Genomic DNA, 13372 nt, shown 5'->3' on the forward strand with positions numbered 1-13372 from the left:
AAAGGCTCGAAGATAAACAAGCAGCCATCTAGCTCAGAAGCAACAAAGCCCACATGGAAGGAGCACACCAGCCTGGGTGATCATGGGGTGTCAATGAGATCAGGTATCAGGCATCAAAGACCCAGAACAAAAAGATCATATCAGTGTGAATGGGGGTGGGGGGCAAGGAGTAGAGACCCAAGCCCATCTGAGGACAAGCTGGACATCCCCTCACAGAAGGATCACAAGGAGGGATGAGCCAGCCAGGGTGCAGTGTAGCACCGATGAAACAACTTTCCTCTAGTTCTTTAATGTCTCTCTCACACACACACACACACACACACACACACACACTAGCATGACCCCAATTTTGTTGGACAGGGTTCTCTAGAGAAACAAAATCAGAATGCTAATAATTATGTATATTTATACAGATAGATGTATAACATAAGAAATGAACAGTTAAATTATAAATCCGTACAAATGGCTCCAGTGCAACTCACTCCCATGAGGCAGTTGTGGGACACTGACAGTCCTTCAAGTCTTGAGGGCCTCCAGGTAGACCCCTGTAGAGCAATTCAGGCTATCCGGGCACAGGCAGCAATCAGCAAGACAGGTCACCAACAGTCAGCCAGAGGACAGCGTCTGACAGTCCCCAGCTCAAGAGATGTAAATTCCAAGGCTGTGGTGAAGCAGGTCTTGAAGGAACCTCAAATTACAGCGACACAGTCCACGGGTTAGGTGTCCCACAGGTAGTGTAGCTTGCAAATTTAGGCACAGAACAAGCAAGGCAGCTGCACACTGGTCTGATGATCAAAGAGCAAGAGACAAGAAAGGCGAGGCTCAGTGAGTCATTTATCTCTCCACCCTTCAATTCATCCCACATGCCCTTCAATTCATCCCACATGTGTTTATCGACCAGGTTGGCACAACAAACTAACTACCTCACCAATTCTACCTCACAAACCTGGCTGGACCAGAGCATGTACACTGGTACAGATAAGAGCTCAAAGCACAGTGAATCCAGGACAGATAAACCCCTCAGACCAATAATAAGAGTATCGCTACCATGAGGGTAGGGAAAAGGTGGGGGAAGATAGGGGGAACTGATCACAATGATCGACGTATAACCCCGCAGGGGGACAAGCAACAGAAAAGTTAGTGAAGGGAGACTGTGGTCGGTGTACGATATGAAAATAATAATAATTTATAAAGTATCAAGGGTTCCTGAGGGAGGAAGGATGGGGGAGGGAGAGAGAAAGGGAAAAAATGAGGGGCTGATACCAAGGGCTCAAGTAGAAAGAAAATGTTTTGAAAATGATGATGGCAACATATAGGCAAATGTGCTTGACACAATGGACGTACGATGGATTGTGATAAGAGCTGTAAGAGCCCCCAAGAAAACGAATGTATAAGGGTGCTTTGCTCAATTGATGTATGTACAGATTGTAATAAGAGCCTTATGAACCCCAATAAAAAGATTTTTTAAAAATAAAATAAAAAATAAAGGGGGGAAAAAAAGAGAAAGAGAAGAGGTGACAACAAGCGGTCAAAGACCAGCGTTGTCCAACAGAACAAGCAGAACCACAGGACTCCTAGCTAACGTTGAGCTGTGATCAACTGATATTTTTTAGCATAACGTGTTGGTAATACCGTGTGGGGGTGAGGTCAGGAGAAGCCCAGGTGTAGACTCCTCACGTTGCATGGGGAAGACTCAGGTTGGATCGCCAGGCAACGGATTTCTTACACAACGATCACTCATTGTTCAGGGGAAGTTTGTGTGTTGCTATGGTGTCGAACAGGTTTCAGTGGCTCTTCCAAGCTAGCATGGGCTAACAGGAAAACCATGAAGATCTACTGCTGAAGATCAGCCCATGAAGATCCTTAGGACCACAACAGATGGATGGATGGATGGATGGATGGATGGATGGATGGATGGATGGATGGATGGATGATGGATGGATGGATGGATGGATGGATGGATGGATGGATAGATGGATGATGGATGGATGATGGATGGATGGATGGATGGATGGATGGATGGATGGATGCATGGATGGATGATGGATGGATGGATGATGGGTGAGTGGTGGTGGTGGTAGGTCCAGGTTGAGTTTCACACAGGGTCACCATGAATCAGCAGCAGCTAACAAAATAACAATAGCAACATTACACGGCCGTGTCATGGCAGGCCAGTCAATTCTAACTCAAAACAGCACTACTTACACTAAAAAAAAAATCACTTATGGGTCTGAAATTCTCATGTAACTGGATATGTTATATTTCGGGGGTGGGGGACGTGGTATATTATATCTGGTAACTCTACCCAAAGACAGTGCTTGAATCCTGTCCCCCAAGAAGGCCAGACACGCCTCAGAAAGCTACCATACTGCCCAAAGCCTGAGCTCCCCATGAAACGGGAGAAAATGGGCCGGTTCCGCCCCCTTGCCCTTCAATGTCCCCAAGTGCCCCTCACTCACCCCTACTTTAGTCCCGCCTCTCCTGCCCTTTATTCTCACGTGGAGACATTCCACCAATACAAGGATACTTGTAGGGTTAATCTGCCTGGTAGCAAGTCACACTTTAACTCCCTCCGGGCCAAGGATTAAACAGGGCCCAGGCAGAGGTCAGATCAAGAGCAGACCCTGACCGCTACGCAACCCCCCCCCCCAAAGTGAGGAGAAGTTGTAAGGGAAAGGGAGGGCCAGAGCCAGGAGCAAGGGGAGGGAGGAGGGGCAGCCTGGCCGGCCTGCTGTCCCCCCACAGAGCCGGCTCAGATCCTGCTCTGGGAGCAGCTGATCTGCGGAAACAACACACAGGCAGATAGACACCCAGACGGAGATTCCGGGACTGGACACCCGCAGCCTCCAGCTGCTCGGCCCGGGCCCAGCCCCATGGCCTTCAATGATATCCTGGAGCAAATCGGGGGCTTCGGCCGCTTCCAGAAGATCCAGGTCACCCTGGTGGTCCTTCCTATGCTTCTGATGGCCTCCCACAACACCCTACAGAACTTCACTGCCGCCATCCCCACCCACCACTGCCGCCCACCTGCCGCCACCAACCTCAGCCAGGATGGGGGCCTGGAGGCCTGGCTGCCCCGGGACAGGGAGGGGCGGCCTGAGTCCTGTCTCCGCTTCACATCCCCACAGTGGGGACCACCCTCTGCCAATGGCACGGAGACCAACGTCACAGGGGCCACCGAGCCCTGCGCCGATGGCTGGATCTACAACGACAGCACCTTCTCTTCCACCATCGTGACTGAGGTAAGGACCCGGGCTCCCCGCTGTGTATCTGCAGGCCCTGACTTGCATACACTCACACACACACACTCACTTGCACACTCAAGTCCTCCAGAGGTCAAAAAGAAAGCCGGAGAAACCATTCATAGTGGGCATCTCGCGAGAAAGGGTGGATGTGGGCATGGAAGTTTAAAAAAAAAAAATTCTTTAAACCAGCTCTCAGCTCCCAAGGACTCTGAGGGTAACAAAGAGGCTGATCCAACCCCCAGAGGGCCAGCATGGAAGGAAGGAAAGGGGCTTCCCTGGAGCCCCGGCTCATCTCTGCCTAACTGTGTCCCTTCTCCCCACAGTGGGACCTGGTCTGTACTCACAGGGCCTTACGGCAGCTGGCTCAGTCCTTGTACATGGCGGGGGTGCTGCTCGGAGCCATGGTGTTTGGGTACCTGGCAGACAGGTCAGTCCTGGGGGAGACCAATGGACCGGGCTAGGGTTGGGGGCTCTTCAGCCGGACCTAGGTGAGAAGTTGGGATTCCCACCTGGGGCTGGTTTGAGAGCCTTACTGCCCGAGTCTCACAGCGCAGGAACCTTCTCCGAGCGGCTGTGCCTGGGGTCAAGTGCCTCTGGGGAGACTCAAGCTGCCAGTCCTTGGGTGACTGACTAGTTACACCACCCAGGGCGTCCGACAGAGACCTTCCCAGGTCCCCCAAAGAACCCTGGCCCTGGGATGATTGGGATAGGAGGGACGGGGTGCCATCCGACGCTGGAGTTTTCCAACCTTTCCACAACCAAAACCTTCTCCTTGCAAGTTCAGCCGGTTTAACAGATGAAACACTGAACTGCTCTGAGGAAAGTAAAATGCCCATCTTCAATCCTGCCAGCTCAGTCTGTGACGGCCCCCAATGCCCTTGTACACACTCACTCACACACAGGAACCCTGAGGCACTGGGAGGTCACCCCCACCCCCAGCCAAGGACAACCAGATCACCGTGTGAACACCTCGCCTCTGACCCAGCCTGTGCAGTCCCCAGCTGAGGACCGAAAGGAGCTGAGCAGCAGGCAGCAGGGGTGGCCTCTGGCATCCTGCCGCTTCCCCTCACAGGCTGTGTGGCCTTGGGATAATGATCATCTGTCACAAGGCATGTGAACGTGCATCCCAGGAAACATCGATCTTCCTCAACTCTCCCTTACCCAGTCAGCGGCCAAGCAGGACTATTGCCTAGGGCTCTTGGCCCCTGAATGTGTGCCTGTGGGGTGCAGGGCGTGGGGGGAGTCCTAGCTACTGGGTGAGGAGCTCCTGTTGCCAGATATACTCAAACAAGCCATCACCCAGGGCAACCACGGCCCTCCATGCCCAGCTGGCTTTACCCCCTCCGTCCTCTCCCCTCTGCACCCTCCACCCTCGGAACATAGAACCACCTCACCCCCACCCACCCATGCTACCTTCATGCCCAACAGGCCCTCAGGTCTTCCCTGCCATCCCCACAGGCTGGGCCGCCGGAAGATTTTGATCTTAAACTACCTGCAGACTGCTGTGTCCGGGACCTGTGTCGCCTTCGCACCCAACTTCCTCATCTACTGCACCTTCCGGCTCCTTTCGGGCATGTCGCTGGCCAGCATCACCCTCAACTGCATGACGCTGAGTGAGGGATACCTGGAGGGCAGCAGGCCCCACCACACACACACACACACACACACACACACACACACACACCACTCACCTATGACCATCCAACCCAGCAGCTCCCTCCCTGCCCCTTCTCCCAAGCCCACCCTTCCCCACCCCTTCCAGCCAACACTTGAGCCTTTCTCTCACCCTCTCCCCTCCTGTCTAGACATGGGATGGCAGCCTCCATTGCTGGGGTCAGGCAGGGAACATAAATGACTGACACAGGTGTGAGGGGCAGGTCAGAGCTCAGGAGGGTTCCATGACTCTCTGAGTTACCACTCCCCCCCCCTTTTTTTTTTAATGTGTGCAGTGAACTTTAAAATAGGTAGGGCAACATCAGGCAGACTAAGCACATTTCTAGGCAGAGAACCATCTGCCCGTCAGCCACTGGCATGACCCTCTGGCAGATCATCTCTCCTGGTTCTCGGGCAGGGATCCAAGGCAGGAGAAAGGAAGGGGTTTACCCAAGGCCATTCAGAGTCGGAGCCCTGGCAGCCTAGTGGTTTACTGGTGGGGCTGCTAATGGCAAGCAGACTCTCCCGGCTGGTTCCTGGCAGAAAGATATGCCTCTCTGTCCCTGTAAAGATTTGCAGCCTTCTAAATACAACCCTTCCTAAATATCAAAAAAAAAGAGAGAGAGAGAGAGAGAGAATATTGTGCTGAGTAAGACGAGCCAATCGCAAAAGGAAAAATACCGCACCGCCTCACATAACAACAGACTAAAGATTGATAGCAAATCGGTCAACTCTGCATCAACAAACCTCAGTAGTTTTGACTCACAAGATTTACTGCCTCCAAGTCCCAAAAGCACAGTTCTACTCTATCCTGTAGGGTTGCTATGAGTCCAGACCAACTCAAAGGCAGTGAGCATTGAGTATTCCTCACGTCCAGAAAGGAATCCAAGGATTCTGAAACCCTCTGGAAGAAGCTAGAGCCAGGGCAGGCCTCCTGAGGGAGCCGACTGCAACATCAGTTGGGTTTCCAAGTCCCTAGATTCCCATGAGAAACTGAGCTAACTCAAGATTCCCATGAGAAACTGAGCACGGCCTCCTCAGGCTGCAGCAGAGAGCGGGTCCCCTCCTACCTCGACTCTCCAGAAGGGAGAGAAGCCGCCATCCCAGCTGCTCTCGTCTCCAGGCCCAGGAGGTCCGGGGAGAGGGCTTCCCTGAGGACAGGCTCCCCAGCCAGAATGCTCAGGGAAAAGACGGCTCTAGCCAGGCAGCACTGTTGGAAGGAGGGAAAACCGTCGAGGTGGGAAGTAACCAGTTTCTAGGGATGCCAAACTCACTTTTCCATCCTTCCCTCCCTTTCCTTCCCTGACACCCACCCTGGGACCCAACCACACTTGCAGCTCCTTCTGGGGAGCCTGGGCATAGACCGGGGTTTGGCTCGAGGGAGGGTCTCGGCTTGTCCCAAGGATCTTCGCCCACCTGACAGGCTGGTTCCTTGAACCATCCTGTTCTGACCCTTCTTCTAGGCGTGGAGTGGATGCCCATCCACACACGGGCGCACGTGGGCACACTGATCGGCTATGTCTACAGCCTGGGTCAGTTCATCCTGGCCGGCGTGGCCTATGCTATACCCCACTGGCGTCACCTGCAGCTAGCGGTGTCTTTGCCATTCTTCGTCTTCTTCATCTATTCCTGGTGCGTGGGACCCCAGGGGGGCCGGGGGGTAGTACCGCAGATGGTTGCAAAAGACAGGACAGAACACCCCCCCCCCAGCCTGCACCACAACCCCAACCCCAGAGAATCAGAGGGAGTCGGAACCAGAAAGTCAAGATCACACCCAGGCTGATGCCATGGTGTGACAGAGGGAGAGCGAGAGTTCCCCCCACCCAGGGATGTCCTGTTCTCTCAACAGACTGCCCCAGCTCCCCACACTGCCTGGGAAGCTCCCCTTACCCAGCACCCAAGCTGAGCTCCCTGACTAGGGAGTGAGTCCTCACCCACCTGGGTACTGACTCCCCTGGGAGCCTCAAGAGGGGTAGTTGGCACACCCCTGGGCTCCCAGCCTTAAAGAAAACCCCATTAGAGTCCCCTGGAACACCCAACCCCATCACTGTCCCCAGCCCAGCAGATTGGTGCTGAGGCCGTGCCAACACCCACCCTCTGCCTGCTCCCAGGTTCTTCATTGAGTCTGCTCGCTGGTACTCCTCCTCTGGGAAGCTGGACCTCACCCTGAATGCCCTGCAGAAGGTGGCCCGGATCAACGGGAAGCAGGAAGAGGGGGCCAAGCTGAACATAGAGGTGAGACCTTCAAACGTCTCATGACACCCCAACAGGAGACACCTTCGCCCACCCCTGACCCCTGAACCCCGAGACTGAAGAGGCTTCCCTGGGCAGGGGTTGGGCCATCAAGAACCTCTAGCGAGGCCCAGGTTCAGAAACTTGCCTGTCCCCGCAGGTGCTCCAGGCCAGTCTGCAGAAGGAACTGACCACAGGCAAAGGCCAGGCCTCGGCCCTGGAGCTGCTGCGCTGTCCCACGCTTCGTCGTCTCTTCCTGTGCCTCACTATGCTGTGGTAGGGCCCAGACACCAACTGAGGACAGCGACCAAGAGGCCAAGGGCCAGGGGCAGGGGAACCGATGCAATGGGTGGAGGAGGCCGGATGGAGGGGGAGATGCCAACAGCCCTACAGTGAGGGGCAGTAATGAGATGGACTGACAGCGTGGCTGCAATAGAGGCTTAAAGACAGCAATGACCGTGAGGTTGACCCAAGACCCAGCTGGGTAACTCAGAGTGACAACTGACTCAACAGCACCCAACAATAACACCCCCCACTCCCCAGGGAAACCCCTGAAGAACAAGCCTCCTCCAGCCTTGCTCCATCCCAGGCCTGAAGGGAGATCTCTCTCTCTCTCTCTCTCTCTCTCTCTCTCTCTCTCTCTCTCTCTCTCTCTCTCCCTCCCTCCCTCTCTCTCTCTCTCTCTCTCTCTCTCTCTCTCTCTCTCTCTCTCTCGCACCCCATTACTAACCCCGTTCTGATCTGCAAACACTACAACAAGGGTGGGGGCCCAGAGTCAAGACTCTAGCAAAGGGAAGCCTGGCTGGCCAAACATTCAGAAACGTCACTGACCTCAAGGTGCAAGAATGGCAGGCACAGGTGATTCGAGGCCAAAGCTCACCTTGGCGCCAGGCTAAGACAAGCCACAACCTTCCGTTCCCCTGGTCACATCCCCCCAGTCCCCTTCGAAGCTCCCCTCCCTCCCATCACCACAGCCATCCCCAAGGAATCTTGCCGATGAAATCTTGGCTTCAAATTTGGAGAAAGTCACCCTTACTGGTGGGTTCCATCCCATGCCCTAAGCTCCTTTTAGCAGGCCCGGGTCAATTTCATGGGTGTAACACTCACCCCAAGACCCTGGACTGGTCCTAGAAAGCTCTGTCCTCTCTAAGACATCACCCTAAAGAGATGCTTTGACTATCCATCGTCCACCTCTCTGAGCCCAGCATGGCTCGATAAGATAAACACGCCCATCCTACATCACAATCAAGTGCAAATTTCCTGAGACATCAGGAACACTGATGATCGGAAGATTGGGGCTGTTGGGGGATGGGAGGACTAGGCCAATGCTTCAGGGGGATCCTAGCAGCCTGAAGGGATATGAACCAAGGACGAGTCCAGCTCCTTAAAGCGCCCATCAAAACTCTCGGCCATGGAGTTGCTTATGGCTCCTAGCAACCCTGTAGGACCATGTAGAACTGGCCCTGTGGGATTCTGGGATGGGACTACTTTATGGGAGTCCAAAACCTCCTTGTGGAATAGCTGACTCTGCAGGTAGCCACCCAAGAGCACAAGCCAGCAGGGCCCCCAAGGAAGCGACCTCACCTCGCAGTTTACCCATCCTCTGTACTCCTCCCCACTAGGTTTGCCACCAGTTTTGCCTACTATGGGCTAGTCATGGACCTGCAGGGCTTCGGAGTCAGCATCTACCTAATCCAGGTGATCTTTGGGGCCGTGGACCTGCCTGCCAAGCTCATGTGCTTCCTAGTCCTCAACTCCCTGGGCCGCCGAGTTGCCCAAATCTTCTCCCTGCTGCTGGCGGGCATCTGCATCCTGGTCAATGGGGTGATACCCCATGGTGAGTACGCAGGAGCACCTTGGCTGCTCCCTCATCCTAGGCTCCATTCCCAGGCACGGTGCAACCTTCTCAAAAGGCAGGGGAGGCCAATTCCTCCGAGCCTCCCACTCCAAAGCTCCCTCCATCCTCCACCCCCACTCCCTTCTCTCTAGACCAGTCCATTATTCGAACCTCCCTGGCTGTGCTGGGGAAGGGCTGCCTGGCTTCCTCCTTCAACTGCATCTTCCTCTACACCGGGGAACTGTATCCCACAATGATCCGGTAAGTGGGAGCCTGACAGGGGGGTAGGGGGTTTGGGGATGAGGGGCTGGCATCTTGGTGCAAAGCATTCTCCTGCACCACAGGGCAAACCCTAGAGCACAGGCTAATATGCCCCAGCCCAGAGGAAAACATATATGAGACACACCATAGGCACTTCCTGGGTGACTACCCAGGCAGCACAGGTGAGGCTGCCCTCCAAGCCCTTACCTGAGCGTAGAAGAATAGCTCCAAAGAGGCCACCAACAGGGCCCGGGCAGGAAGCCCAGAGGAGCCAGCTTAGAAATAGAGAGATTCCACCGGACCTCCACCAAATCTAAATCCCACCTTGAAACCAAGTGCGACCTCTGAAACCAACGACCACAAACACAGAAGCCGTTTTCTCCCGGGAACTCCTCTTCATCATCCTTGGTAGCAATATGGACTACAGAGAGCAGCGCTGCCCTGTGGAGTGCCAAGGCCGGGGGGCGGGGCGGGGACCCTGTTACTGCCTTATGAGAAAACAGCCCTGTGTCGGTCTTGGGGTGGGGGGGGGCGCAAAATCCACAGGAGCTTTTCAGAGAGAAACACCAGAGAGACCAAAGACGTGTCCAGCTTCTCTCGGTTACTTGGATGAGAACCCCAAGGGGCCATGCTCACTGTCCTTTTAGGATTTCAGGTGGACACAAATGGCTGAAAGGTCAATGTGTGCCAGGCATGGTTTGAATGCTGTCTTTAACATCAGCTTGCTCAGGCTTCACAATAAGCCTGTGAGGTCACTCACCCTCTCACTCACTCACTGCCATCTGCTCAATCCCAACTCAAAACAACGAGGCCAGCGGGTAGGGGGAGCTGCCTCTGCAGTTTCTTTTTTTAAATCATTTTATTGGGAGCTCGTACAACTCTTTTCACAATCCTTTCATCCATCCATTGTGTCAAGCACAGTGTACATTTATTGCCATCATCATTCTCAAAACATTTTCTTTCTACTTGAGCCCTTGGTATCAGCTCCTCATTTTTCCCCCTCCCTCCCCACCCACCCTCCCTAATGAACCCTTGATAATTTATAAATTATTGTTATTATTTCATGTCTTACACTGTCCGATGTCTCCCTTCATCCCCTTATCTGTTGTCTGTCCCCCAGGAAGGGGTCTATATGTAGATCACTGTAATTCTTTCCCCCTTTCTCCCCCACATTCCCCTTACCCTCCTGGTATAGCTACTCTCATTATTGGTCCTGAGGGATTTATCTGTCCTGGATTCCCTGTGTTTCCAGCTTATATCCCTGTATATGCTCTGGTCTAGCCAGATTTGTGAGGTATAATTGGGATCATGATAGTGGCGGGGGGGGGGGGGAGGAAGCATTAGGTAACTAAAGGAGAGTTGTATGTTTCATCAGTGCTACACTGCACCCTGACTGGCTCATCTCCTCCCCACAACCGTTGATTAAGGGGATGTCCTGTTGCCTACAGATGGGCTTTGGTTCCCCACTCCACACTCACCTCATTCATAATGATATGCTTTTCTGTTCTTTGATGCCTGATACCTGATCCTATTGACACCTCATAATCACACAGGCTAGTGTGCTTCTTCCATGTGGGCTTTGTTGCTTTGGAGCTAGATGGCTTCTTGTTTATCTTCAAGCCTTTAAGACCCCAAACACTAGCTATATCTTTTGATAGACACCATCAGCTTTCTTCACATATGCCTATGTACCTGCTTTGTCTTCAGCAACCGTGTCAGGAAGGTGAGCATCGTGGAAGGCCAGTTTAAAAGAACAAAGTGTTCTTGCATTGAGGGAGTACTTGAGTCAAAGCCCATCTGCTACCTTAATACTAAACCTACAAATATATGCACATAGATCTATTTTCCCATCGTCATATATAAATATAGCTACATTTGTACGTGCCTGTATTTAGACCTCTATAAATGCCCTTTGCCTCCTAGCTCTTTCCTGTATTTCCTTTGACTTTCCTCTGGTCCCACCATCATGCTCAGCCTTTATTTGGGTTTCAGTAATTCCTCTCGGCTACATTGCCCTTGATCAAGCCCTACCAGGCCTCCTACACCCTCCTCACCATTAATTTTGGATCACCTGTTTTCCTTTGTCTGTGGGTTTCTTAACACCCACTTCCTTCCCCCCACCTCCCCCTCTCCCATATCCCCCTGATCTGTACCAGTGTACATCCTCTGGTCTAGCCGGAGACAGTAAATCGTCAAGGAAGTAGAAAGTCTCATCTTTCTCCCTTGGAGTGGCTAGTGGTTTCAAACTGCTAACTTTATGACTAGCAGCCCAACTCGTACCCCACGACGCCACCAGGGCCCCTCGCCTATGACACCAATCACATCAGAGCCATCGAGTCTGCTCCAACACAGACAACCCTATAGGACAAGGGGCAACCACCCCTGGGGCTGTCCTAGACTGTAACGCTGTACAGGAGTAGAAAGCCTCTTCCCCTGAGGAGCTGCTGGTGGTTTCAAACTTCTGACCTTACACTTAGCAGTCCAATGTGTAGCCCACTATTCTCATTGCACAAAGGACAAAAACCAAGGCACAGAGAGGTCAAAGGACTTGCCCAAGGTCACACAGCGAGGGAGTGAAGGAGCCAGGAAGCCAAGCACTTTGTTTCCTGAGCGCACGCTTCTAACCACTACTCTCATGGAGCCGTGGTGGTGTACTGGTTAAACATTGGGCTGCAAGCCACGTGGTTGGTGGTTCAAAACCACCAGGAGCACCAAAGTAGAAAGACTGGGCTTTCTACTCCCGTGAACGGTTGCAATCTCAGTCAGCGTTGACTCAAGGACAGTGAGTTTGGTTTTTGTTTTTTTTCTCATAAAAGGTTCTTAAAATGCAGATTCCAAATCCTTCTCCCAGGAGATTCTAATCTGTGTGGTGGCAACTGTAGCTCAAAGAAAAGAAACAAACACGTTACATGAGAGCAGAAAAGAAACAAACATGTTACACGAGAGCAGAAAAGAAACAAACATGTTACACGAGAGCAGAAAAGAAACAAACACGTTACATGAGAGCAGAAAAGAAACAAACATGTTACACGAGAACTGTTGGCCTCACGCAATGGTCTCATTTGACGTTATGGAAACTAAGAGGATAGGAATTTGGACAAGACCACACAGCCAATTAGAGGCAATCTTTGTCACAAATGTTCAATTCCATGGCCTGGACCCTTCCCCATGTCCCTCTTTGTTAAAACGGTCCAAACCAAAATCAGACTGGTTTACCAATCAGATGGGAATAAAGGGGACCCGGGGGTGTCCTGGGGTCTGAGCTGCCCTCAGCACTCATGCCAGAACTGCCACCACCCCCCCAGGCAGACAGGCATGGGCATGGGGAGCACAATGGCCCGAGTGGGCAGCATCGTGAGCCCCCTGGTGAGCATGACCGCCGAGCTGTACCTGCCCCTGCCTCTCTTCATCTACGGTACTATACCTGTGGCTGCCAGCATGGCCACCACCCTCCTGCCCGAGACCCTGGGCCAGCCACTGCCGGACACAGTGCTGGACCTGGAGAACAGGTGAGCTACCCACTCCCCACCGGAGACCAGCCCTCAGTGCCACAAGGAGCCCACAATCCCTTGCTCCAGCCTGCTCTTTGTCAGATAAAAATTCTGAGGCCCCAAGAGGCACAGGGACGCACCCCAGGTCACCCACCCAAACTGGGGGGTGGGGAGGCAGGCTGAGAGACTCTAGCTCAGGACTCCCTTGTCAGGCCAGGGCTCATGTCTCTCTCCTCCCCACACTGACCATGTCTCCTACAATCCTTCCTGGGACTCCCAGCTCGGGGGCAGTAGATGTGTGGGGCAGTCGAGGGAGTGGCTGGGCAGGCTGAGGGGAGAGCCCCAGGGGACCTCCCACTCCAGGTCTGCACACCCAGCCGCTGCTCCTTTGCCCCCAGGAGGAGAGGGAAAGGCCGGCTACAGCAGCTGGAGCAGCAGAAGCAAATGGTCCCACTGCAGACCCCTCCACAGGAGAAGAGTGGACTCTGAGGACTAGAAGGGACACCCCCTGCCCCGCCTCAGGGCCCCGAAATGGAAGGAGGGCCCTGCAGGCCCTGGGCACTCGTCCAAGAAGGGAGGGGGTTCTGAGCATGGGGGCTGTGGTTCAGGGAAATGCCCAACAGACACTGCACCCACACCCCAGACCCCATCAT

At 53.5% G+C, this 13372-nt stretch overlaps 1 protein-coding gene across 3 annotated transcripts; it reads left to right on the plus strand.

Annotated features, from left to right (window-relative positions):
• The first annotated feature begins 2873 nt into the window (after window positions 1-2873).
• On the plus strand, window positions 2874-13208 carry SLC22A6 (solute carrier family 22 member 6). 3 transcript variants are annotated; one of them, XM_075548031.1, is made up of 10 exons: window positions 2874-3242; window positions 3569-3672; window positions 4704-4858; window positions 6362-6530; window positions 7010-7133; window positions 7291-7406; window positions 8753-8967; window positions 9120-9228; window positions 12534-12737; window positions 13118-13208. In XM_075548031.1, exons 1-10 carry the CDS (start codon window positions 2874-2876, stop codon window positions 13206-13208), a joined length of 1656 nt encoding a protein of 551 aa, XP_075404146.1. The 3 variants fall into 3 exon arrangements, with proteins under 3 accessions (XP_075404146.1, XP_075404147.1, XP_075404148.1); XM_075548032.1 differs by having other exon boundaries at window positions 13121-13208; XM_075548033.1 differs by having other exon boundaries at window positions 12666-12737; window positions 13121-13208.
• Window positions 13209-13372: the final 164 nt, after the last annotated feature.

This window comes from Tenrec ecaudatus, chromosome 4 (assembly GCF_050624435.1).
Source record: "Tenrec ecaudatus isolate mTenEca1 chromosome 4, mTenEca1.hap1, whole genome shotgun sequence".
Lineage (NCBI taxonomy): Eukaryota > Metazoa > Chordata > Mammalia > Afrosoricida > Tenrecidae > Tenrec > Tenrec ecaudatus.